The sequence below is a fragment of the Convolutriloba macropyga genome, chromosome 4 (assembly GCF_964194025.1).
Source record: "Convolutriloba macropyga chromosome 4, txConMacr16.3, whole genome shotgun sequence".
Taxonomy (NCBI): domain Eukaryota; kingdom Metazoa; phylum Xenacoelomorpha; order Acoela; family Convolutidae; genus Convolutriloba; species Convolutriloba macropyga.
Genome location: NC_134471.1, coordinates 52,977,104 through 52,988,459, shown reverse-complemented (window position 1 = coordinate 52,988,459; position 11,356 = coordinate 52,977,104). Strand labels below are relative to the sequence as shown.

Below are 11,356 nucleotides of genomic sequence, written 5' to 3'. Positions count from 1 at the left end.
TTTAGTCACAAAATTTTCAAAAAAATGAGTTTGACAAAATCAAGATTTCATAGAAAACTTGAAAATTGTTAAAATATATGCTTCAAATTTATGATGGTGAAGAAGCTCATGAAAGTTTTTCCACTGCCTTCAACACCTGGTGGAGGGATTTAAAAACATATCCATCACTTTCTTGTGTTCTTTTATCTACCTTCTTCCATGTTATGAATAATAATTGTGCTCTGTTTCTTTGCTTTTGTGATGGCCTATGAGGAATTTGCTTTAGGTTTTAGTTATTTCGTATACTGAAAATAGAGCATCATTTTCGCATACTTTGCAAAAAATACGTTCCTATTGTTTTCCACTGCAGTTTAGGGAGCTAATGAGGTCTCACGAAATAACCAATACTCTTTAAATACCTATCTTTTTATGAAGAAATAGTAACTATAGAACTCTCATTTATGAAATAGTGTTAATCATAGGTCTCTAGATAAGCCGAATCAGGTTTTTATATTTTTGGCAGCAAACTGATCGTTTTTTGCTCTTGTCTATAACGGTCCCAAATTACCTTGGAAAAAATCTTAATGGTAATAATTTTTGCAATTTAATTTGTTCCAAGAAAATTGAAACTGATAGACCATTGAAGCTTCCAAAATTTTTCCTTCTTTCTTTCATTTGTTTAATATCAACAATTTTTAACAACTTGCATATAATTTTTTTTGCAATTTAACCAAACATATCTGAAAACAAAGAACGATTAAATAAATTTGTTTATTAAGTGAAGTTTGCAAAGTTTTCAAAGTCATTTTAATACTTTTTTTTGAAAAAAAACATTACCGACGTAATAGGGTTTAGATGTCATTACGACACAGAAGTATACCCCAAAATTTCCCCCTTAGTAAAATTGGCTCGAAAATTAGATACATACAATGAACGAAATTAGGAGACCTCCCTCGTATCTTACCTTTCGCAAAAGGGGTTCCGCCAATTTTGCGAAGTAAAAAACATTCGCAACGAAAAGTAGGTTACAAGTCTTGTAACTCGTTTCCCCCCAATTTAGGTATCTATTATTCGCGTGCATTTTGAGCATTCAATAATCACTTTAATAAAGATTTAATTGAAGCTTTCAAAGCTTTGAAGTGCTTTAAATACATGAAACCACAAAAAGTGAAACCACAAAATTTTTTTCCGAAAAAACCCTCGCACATCAAAAACTTTGTATATCAATGTGGGACTGGCCGATTTTAATAAGTAGTATTAAATAGTACTAATAAGTAGTAATAATTAGTAATAAAGTACTAGAAGTAGTAATAAAGTAGTAATAAAGTACTACTAGTAGTAATAAGTTAGGCTTAATTAAATAAATAGTAATTAAGTTAGGCTTAATTGCGGATTATACGCGAAATTGAGCTACATTGCGTGCGAAAAATTGATACATAAGTGGAGCAGATGCGTGATACAATTCGTGTGAAAAATAGGTTATAATGTTTGTACTTATAATTGTTTGTATTTCTCGGCTAGGATTAGGACATTTTTGCGAGCACGGGTTGCTAATTTCCCTTCCATTTTGCCGCTTTCTCCGAAAGTAGCTATTTTCCGCAATATTTTTCCATTTTCAATGTATTAACATAGTAAAAACGAACACGAGATACACGCATCGGGCATATCTGCACGTGACGATTTGGGTATACCTCTGCGTCGTAATGGTAATGTTTTTTCGGCACAGATGTAAATTATTTTAGAGAATTACAGAAATTATCCAAACATCTATAGTATATGAATAATGTCGTAATTTTTTGCACTTAAATAAATTTTGAAAATTGATAATCTTTGTCTGAAAATTGATAATTTCTGTCTGAAAATTGATAATCTCCTAAGCAACTGGAATTTTTTTATTTTGTTGATCAGCAATCAAAAAGAAAGGATGCCTAAAAATCACAGTTCATAGTCAATTGGAAAACAAATGCTATTTGACAAACTGGTAAACAGAAATTTTACAAGGTTTTACACGTTATTTTAAAATTGATAATCTTTGTCTGAAAATTGATAAATTCTGTCTGAAAATTGATAATCTCCTAAACGACTGGAATTTTTTTTATTTTGTTGATCAGCAATCAAAAAGAAAGGATGCCTAAAAATCAGCAGTTCATAGTCAATTGGAAAACAAATGCTATTTGACAAACTGGAAAACAGAAATTTTACAAGGTTTAAGTTTTTTGATACCATTCATGGTATTGAATTTTCAGAAAATGTGAACTTAAATAAAAACAAATTTAAGATAATTTATAAAAGTTTCAATTAGAGAGCAAGTTTAAAATAAAAGAGCCAGGACTTTTTTCTAATTTGTTGGAGAGGAAATTTTAAATAAAATGTATGACTGTTTTTTTATGGAATTAGATGAAGTGTTTAAAAAAGCATGTTTACCGCCTTCTGTTGCTTTGCTTCTTCTTGTTGGTTGAATGGTTATGCTCAAAATTGAATATTGTTTCTTATCAGCCGTTTCTTCGAACTGAAATAGTTATAGTCATATCTTCTGCCAGAGTCCAAAACTCCAGTTAAAGCTTTCTCAATTCAAATGTTGGTCTTTTTGTGTTCCATTTTTTTCACATTTGTTGATGTATCGTGTTTCACTGAAAGTTTTGTTTGGGGATGTTTTAAATTAAAGAGCAGTTTTCGAAAGAATAATAGAAATAATCTTTTGGTTACTTTAAAACTAACCTGGAGTAAGCAACAATGGGTGAGTCTTCTGAATATTTCAAATTTAAATGTTTGAAACTTCTATACGCTTGTGCCGGATATTTTGTAAAAAGAGGTAAAATCTGGGTTGCAATCCAATCGCCCCGCTGATGACATGAAGCCACTCCCCGTAAGTTGTGCGTGAGATGACAGATTGAGCTTTTCTATCTTGAGCTGTTTATTATGTTTTTTGTACAAAAGCCGTATTTGAAACCATGTGTCTATTGTGAGCTATATTTACTGTTGTATTTAAGGCCAAAGTTTTAATGTAGAGTATTTCGACTAATACCGTTCGACTAATACCATTTGTTTTGCGAGAAATACCTGATCTTGTTTTATTTATCTGAGGTAATAGCCTTTTTTTAAATGAAGTTTCAGGAAACGGCAAGGAAATAAAAAGGAAATTGTCCGCAATTTAAGTCACAATTTGTATGCTAGACTAATGCTGCTCGATATTTAGACTGATTATATTCAAACAAGGTCGTTAGGGAGAGTAAAAACTATTACTGGCAAACAAATAATATTAAATATTAATATTGAATCTGAATTTGCAAGCGTGTGCAATTTTGGTGCCCAGGTTCATTTCACTTGAACTGTGTGTCCAATATTATTGGACTCTTGAATAACTGGAAATGCAAAATCATAAAATTTTCCATAGAAAATCACGTACGCGTATTAATTAAGTGGAATTAAACTAAGTAAATTCTGATTAGTAGCAACTTACCCGACATTGTTTGCAGTTCTGCCAGTGTAGCAGTATGATTTGCCCTGCTCAGATGCGAAGTAGATTCCCTTGCCTACCCTTCCGCCCGAGTGAGGCATGATCCTCAGTCCTGATTTCAAGATGGCCGCCACCACTGCGGGAGAAGTACCGTGCCACAGCAGTTTGCGGTACTTGATGTTCTTGTGCTTCTGTAAACAAAAAGTATAAAATATTTTCCTTTGAATGTAAGACTGGTAAATTATGTCAGAGGTTTGGTTCTCTAAGCGCAAAACTAGCCAAGAGCTTTTGACTTTTTTTAAAAAAACAGCCAGTTTGAAGGTTTCTTTGATATTTTGCGGAATCTTCGTTTGTTTGGCCATATAGAGACATTGGGCACTGTTTCTGCGCACTTTTATTCGAATTGTTCATTTGACTTTTTGTTCATCTGCCAATTAAACACAGCTGCCAGAAATTGTGAACGAGAGAACAATTTTGATCACGCAAATCAACAAGCAGAAGTCAATTGAAAAGTAGAAACGATCAAACAAAGAAAAATTTTGTATAAAAATAAGAAATATATACGACTACAATAATTGCTTCACACTTCCTTCGAGAGCAATTCATCAATCATATCACTGCAGAGCAGGTATCAAGTCGCAAAACTAGTTATTTTGAGGTCTACTAACATAAATTACCTAAAATACAAGTTAGAAATACGATAAGAAAACTTTTTGGGTGTTGTACAAAAAAATTGTTTTTTTATTTCAAAAATTACATATGACTAGATGCATAGGGTTACCGATGAAACGTGCAAAGACGCGTCTGTAAATTACTGAATTTGAGAATTCAATGACTGCGAAAAGCACTTACAATCGTCCGCTACAAACTCTTACAAATTGATAAAAGTCCGCAAAATGTTCTCTTCGCACCCGGACGTGGCCGATTTCAGTACCGGGCAAGTGAATCAACTTGCAATGTTTCCTAAGTATTGACCAGACTTGTAATTAGACTTGCCCAATACTGAAAAACGAAATGACTTGTGTTTAGACTTGTCTAGTACTGATATAGAGTTGGCGTTAATTCCGTGCACGTATTAAGATAGGTTGTGAATAACACATGCAGTTGAGGTCGTCAGTTGAGATATAATTCCTATTTTGGAACTTGGTACCAGGTCTGTGATAGAATGAAGCAACTGATGATGTTTGCTATTAATGAGGAAACATTAACTACCTGGATTCTGTCATCTTCTCCGACTCTGTCAATTTGGTAAAGATTTTTAATTTTGGGCTTGCTCCACTGATGGGCAGTGTTGTTCAGATACTGATCAGCTACTTTGAACAGTTTGTCAGTAGGGGGAACTCTCTTCACTTTGCATCCCAGTGTCTCATACTTCACATCCATCGGGTGCTTTTCACCTTTACGACTTTCTTGCGTCTTCTTCATTTCTTGCGCCTCTTGGATATCTCCTGAAAATTGATCTTATGCTTATTTTTGCATTTGGTCTTTTTAGTTTTTTCTTTAAAAAAAAATTAGCACCCGCGCTTAGAATTGATTGTTTCACACGCATGTTCTTCGGTTAAATTTGGCCTCACATTTGTGCAGACACATTGTAACTTACATTATACTTTACTTCCTTTTCTACGCGTGTTCAATGCACTTGTTTTCAACAGTTTGTCACTGTTCTCAGATAGCATTGTTGATTATTACATGAGAGAGAACCACGAGCACTTTCAATTCTTCAAATCAGTCAGTTAATCTTACATATGCTGAACATGTCGTTTATAACTACGGTATGCTCATTCAAAAGTGTGTGATTGGACTAGCCTAGCACCAGGAGCATGTCCAGCTTCTCTCTGAGTTGATCCCTGGTGGTGATGGCAGGTGGCACCATCCTTCCGAAGTCATGTGGGATCACAGTGTAGAAGTCACTGGACAGCTGCTTCAGAATGGTGCCGTTTGAGTTCTTCTTCAGAGCAGCGTCTATCTTGTCTGCAATATAAAATTGAGGCAATGTCAAAAAATTAACTTTCAGATCCCACAATCGAAATAACCTCTGATCAGTGCGACATGACGTCACAGAGCGAAAAGACGTCTGATCAGACGTCTGTGCGCTGCAAATGGTTTCTGCATTAGAGGTCATCTTTCATAACACCAGATCCAGATACTTGTGCGTTCTAAAATTTTACCAGACCAGGTAATTCAAACACAAAAATCCCAGTGTTCGCTCGATGATGGTCTATTATTATCATCATCGGCAGTTAGTTCTCTCTGGACCTCGACCTGAGTACTACATCACCTTTTTATTGTACTATCTGAGCCATATCAGCTTTACCCCCCAAAAATATAGAAAACTATTACATAAATAAGTTTATATCATTATACATAAAACTGATTAGGTTCACTGTTTTCGCGATATAGGTATTTGCACACGTACGGTTTTGTGAAAAACGATTTGGACAAGTTCTGCCTGCTCGTACATGGTTGTCTGTCTGGGTTCTGCCTCAGTTTAAAGAGGGAAACCTTTTGATTGCAATTACAGTCGTTCATTTAAAAAAACAAAGCCCGAAAGTTTCCCGAAAGTATCCGATTATAGATTGAAACAGCCGATTGAAACAGGTAGACAGGTAAACACAGATGGCAGACTGCCGGAAAACAGATTTCAGGATTGAATCAGATAAAAATAATGAGATAAAATTGACAGCTTAATTTATATCAAAACGTTGAAAAACGTTCTAACGTTGTCCATAATTACATGTCAGAACCATAGTTTAATGAAATCATTAAGTATGGCTGAACTCAGTCCTTGAATTGGTAGACAATCAGCATATTATTTATGGCTACAAAATTAGCTTGAAAGTAGTCAATAAAAATAGATCATTTAGAATATAGCAGATATAGAAACAACTATCATTTGGTTTTGCCCTCGCAATCTTAATTATGAGATAAATCAGCGTTTGATCAGGAATGAGATAAATCAGGAATTGATCATTATAGTTTTGGTTTTGCCTTTTTTGCCTTATGACCTTGAACGTATTCGAGACAATTTGCTGAATAGATTCTGAAACATCTTCAGTTGAAGCAGTGAGAGAGGTAATAAGTGAAAACTTAAAGGTGTGATGATCAAAAACTAAAGCGACACGAAACGTAAAAAATAAGAGCACCTAAAAATTAGAAGTTTGATTTGACGATGGCGGAATTCCAAGAATAGACTTGATAATTAACCAAGGTAATGCAACTTGTAAATTGGAATTCGGAACTCTGTTTCACTGCAATAAGTCTTATTGTCCGGGCTTAGAAATTCATCTCAAAAGTTGTTATATTGCCTTTTTGAACTTATCGCATTTAATCTATTGTGTAAATCTATCGAACGACTGATACTTTCATTCAATTTAAAAGGTGAAATAGATTAATCCGTAAATCATACGTGAAAAGCGAAAAATAAAAAAAACAGGTAAAAAGGTTAATGGGCATCAGAGAAAACATAGTGCGAATACTACTAAGCAGATACTACCTGACCAAACAATACATAGACCTCAAAATGATTACAATTGAGCTTTTAAAACCATTTAAAACAACCGATCGAAAAATTTAGAGTAACAATGAAAGGAAATGACAAAAAGTCAAATTGCAGCACGTGAACAAAAGAGCACTATCAGGAATATTGTTTGTCTCAACTGACATATTGAAGCAGTTAACTTTGTTTAATGAGAACCTTAACGAAAGATAACAGAAGTATTTAAAAGGTTTTAAGATAGAACAAAATGAAGGAAAAACAGACCGAGAACAAAAAGCAAAACATTCCAAACTCTGTTACTTTTAGAAGGTCGCAGTGCACCAAAAGTTTATCACCAAAAGTCTTTAAAATTGTTTATCTTTGTAAAGCACCTAAGTTTAGGACAGACAACAAACACAAAACAATTGGGGAGTAGAAAACAAAAAATTCCAAATAGTTTCAAAAATTACAATTACAATTGATTTTTATTAACAAACACATATTAAAAAAAGTTGAGCAAAACAAAAATCTTATAGAATGATGAAATGAAAAAATTTCGGAAGATTGACAAATAACTGAAGTGTGCCAAAAAACAACAGCTGACAGTTGAGAACATGGCTAAACACCAGCTCGTTAAACAGTGAAATAGATGGATCCGTAAGCCATACTTAAAAAGTGTAAAATAATAAACAAGAACAAAAGTTAATGGTCATTAGAGAAAATCTAGTGGTACAAGTCTATGAAAACTATTTAGCAATTACTATTTGACCAAACAAAACATAAAACTCAAAATGAAAACGAATGAGCTTTTAAACTCCTTTGAAACAACGGATTGAAAACTTTAGAACAATTGTAAAATGAAATCACATAAAAGTCATATTGCAACATGCGAACAAAAAACTATCAGGAAAGTTGCTTCTCTCAACTGACATACTGAAGAAGTTAACTTTGTTTAATGAGAACCTGTTAATGAAAGATAACAAAAGTTTTTAAAAGGTTACAGGATGGAACAAAATGAAGGAAAAGAAGACCGAGAACTAAAAGCAAAACATTCCAAAATCTGTAACTTTTAGAAGGTCGCAGTACACCGAAAGTTTTTCACCAAAAGATCTTTAAAACTGTTTATCATTGTAAAGCACCTAAGTTTAGAACAGACAACGCACACAAAACCATTGGGGAGTAGAAATAAAAATATCCTAATAGTCTCAAAAAATACAAATACACTTGATTTGTTTTATCAAACACATATTAAAAAAAAATTAGCAAAAACAATAATTTTATAGAAGGATGAAATGAAAAATTTTCAGAAGCTTGACCAAAAACTGAAGTGTGCCAAAAATTACAACAATTGGTTGAGAACATGGCTAAACACCAGCTCGTTAAACAGTGAAATAGATGGCTCCGTAAGTCATACTTAAAAAGTGTAAAATAATAAACAAGAACAAAAGTTAATGGTCATTGGAGAAAACATAGTGGTACAAGTCTATGAAAACTGTTTAGCATTTACTATTTGACTAAACAAAACATAAAATTCAAAATGAAAACAAATGAGCTCTTAAACTCATTTGAAACAACCGATTGAAAACTTTAGAACAATTGTAAAGTGAAATCACAAAAAAGTCATATTGCAACACGCGAACAAAAAAAAAACTATCAGGAAAGTTGTTTCTCTCAACCGACATACCGAAGAAGTTAACTTTGTTTAATGAGAACCTGTTAATGAAAGACAACAAAAGTTTTAAAAAGGTTACAGGATGGAACAGAATGAAGGAAAAGGAGACCGAGAACTAAAATTAAGACATTCCAAACTCTGTTACTTTTAGACGGTCGCAGAGCACCAAAAGTTTATCAACAAAAACTTTTTAAAACTGTATATCTCTGTAAAACACCTATGTTTAGGACAGACAATACACCAAAAACAGTTGGAGAGTAGAAAATGAAAAATTCCAAATGGTCTGAAAAAATACAAATACAATTGATTTGTTTTAATAAACACATATTAATAAAAAGCTAGCAAAAACAAACATTTTATAGAATGATGAAATAAAAAATTTTCAGAAGATTTAAAAAAACTGAAGTGTGCCAAAAAGTACAACAGTTGAGGCTGAACACTAGCTCTTTGAACAGTGAAATAGATGGATAGGATGTTTATATTTAAAAAGTGTAAATTAATAAACAAGAACAAAAGTTAAAGGGCATTAGAGAAAACATAAGGGTACAAATCTTTGAATACTATTTAGCAAATACTATTTTACAAAACAAAATTTAAACCTCGAAGAAAAAAATGAGCTTTCGAACTCTTTGAAACAACCGATTGAAAGCTTTAGATCAACTGTGACGAGAAATCATAAAAAAAGTCAAATTGCAGCACGTGAACAAAAAAGCACTACCAGGAATACTTTTTCCCTCAACTGACATATTGATGCAGTTATCTTTGTGTAATGAGCGCCTTAGTAATTAATAACAGAACAATTCAAAATGTTACAAGATGGGAAAAAAGGAAGGAAGGTAAGACCGAGAACTTAAAGCAAACAATATTTCAAACTCTGTCACTTTTAGAAGGTCGCAGATCAAAAAAAAATTTCACGAAAAAAATTTTTCAACCACTTATCTTCCTAAAGCGCCTGTTTTTAGGATAGAGAACACACTGAAAGACAGTTAGAGAGTGGTAAGTGAAAAAAACTCCAAAAGTTCTCAAAAATTACAAAATAATTGACTTGTGTTTACAAAAACATATTCAAAAAAATAAGGTTAGCAAAAACAAAATTTTCAGAGAATAATGAAAAGAAAAGTTTCCAGAAGACTGAAAAATTGCTGAAATATTTAGAAAAGCGCAAAAATTGTGAAATTGGCTAATTATGATTTTTTGATTAAATGAAACAGAAAAAATCATTAAAAAAATAACGAGAACGAAAACCATCGTGACTTCAACAAAGAAATTTTTCTTATATTATAAAAACCTGAAAGCTCAAAACGGCAATAAAAGTGTCTCAGATGTCCAAATTACGAAAAGACCAAGATTGGATCTTAAAGTCGTATTTATTTTAAAAATGGTAAACAAATCTCCGCTTTTTTGCTCTTTAGCTCTCATTTCCTTTTTTTGTTCCAAAGACCAACTTGAAAAAAAACTAAGGCTCTCTCTAGCTTTTTCTCTCTCTAGCTCTTTTTTGGTTGGAAAATAAACATAAATTGCCTTTGAAGGACAGGCGACTTAATTTAGAGTGGTCTGTAGCCTCGATAATTTTTATACATGCAAAAACTCCGACCAGGGAGCGGTTCAAATACTCTGCTTTTCCCTCTTAGATTTAAGCTTTAAACAATCGGATATCACTGCTTCTGTTAATCTCTGCAGGCATTGTGATAACTTATCTTACAATAGCTTTTGTTTTAGTAACAGTTTTTTTTTCAAATAAAAGCAACTTAATTCAGCAAAAATTGAAAAGTCAAGCGTGAAAATATCAACCAAGAAGTGAGTCAAAGAAACTTTTAGAACAAAACAGTCACGCAAAAGACATAAACTTGCTTGCAAAAATTGCTTCAAAGCTCCTATATAGGAGAGGGTTGATTGTGGCAACTAAATTTATACTGATAGGGAAATAGGGTATTATAGCAAGAAAATTGATGTTAAAAAGCGACAAAAAGGTCTACTCAAAACAAACATATACAAACAAATTGATCTCAAATGATTGGGGAGCAATTAAATTTAGTGGTAGCTAGTTTGATCATAGAGAGCCTATGAGCTTAATTAAGAGAAATGGAAATGAAATAGTTGAACAATGGGTATAGGAGCTGAATAATGGCGGGGATGCAACGGCAAGTGCAGAGTGGGGCCTAGTGGGGGGGGGGGGGAGTTGAGCGAGGGGATCCATTTTCTGACCATTATTTTATGTCTTCCCAGCAGCTTTGTGAATAGAACACTTAGAGACTACTAAAGATTAAAACGAGCTGCTGAGAGACTTATATCCTTCCGGGTTTTGCCTGTTTATCCCGTTTTTGAGCAAAAGAAGACAAAGGCATGGGATTATAAAATAATTAACCTTAAAATTGCATAAAAATTGAAAAAATTGCATGACTGAAATAATAGCTGAATAATTGTTCACAGATCATACAGCTTTCTTTGATTTCGTACTAGGTCTTATATGATTCCTTATAATCATACTAGGTCATGTATGATTTGTCTGATTTCATAATAGTCATGCAAAGATCATATATAATTTTCATACATAATCATAAAATTTTCACATACATAAAATTTTCACAGCCTAAAAACTATTAAATTATTTTTTTCTACTGAAGTTCAGAAATTATCTTAGAAATCACAAAAAGGTCATATATGACTCATAAAACATAAACTGGCAAAACAAATTCTCGTATAATCTATTCAGAGAACATTAAATTATTATATTGCATTCGCAATCCGTGTTTGATTCTCTGTGTGGGCTAAA

At 32.9% G+C, this 11,356-nt stretch overlaps 1 protein-coding gene across 1 annotated transcript in view; it reads right to left on the bottom strand.

The window, feature by feature from the left end:
• The window catches only part of LOC142337746 (protein mono-ADP-ribosyltransferase PARP3-like), a 48,516-nt gene that overhangs the window by 19,440 nt on the left and 17,720 nt on the right, over positions 1 to 11,356 (bottom strand). The window contains 3 exon segments of the mRNA XM_075387230.1: positions 3,440 to 3,627; positions 4,649 to 4,884; positions 5,243 to 5,407. Of these exon segments, the coding sequence (XP_075243345.1) occupies positions 3,440 to 3,627; positions 4,649 to 4,884; positions 5,243 to 5,407 (589 nt within the window).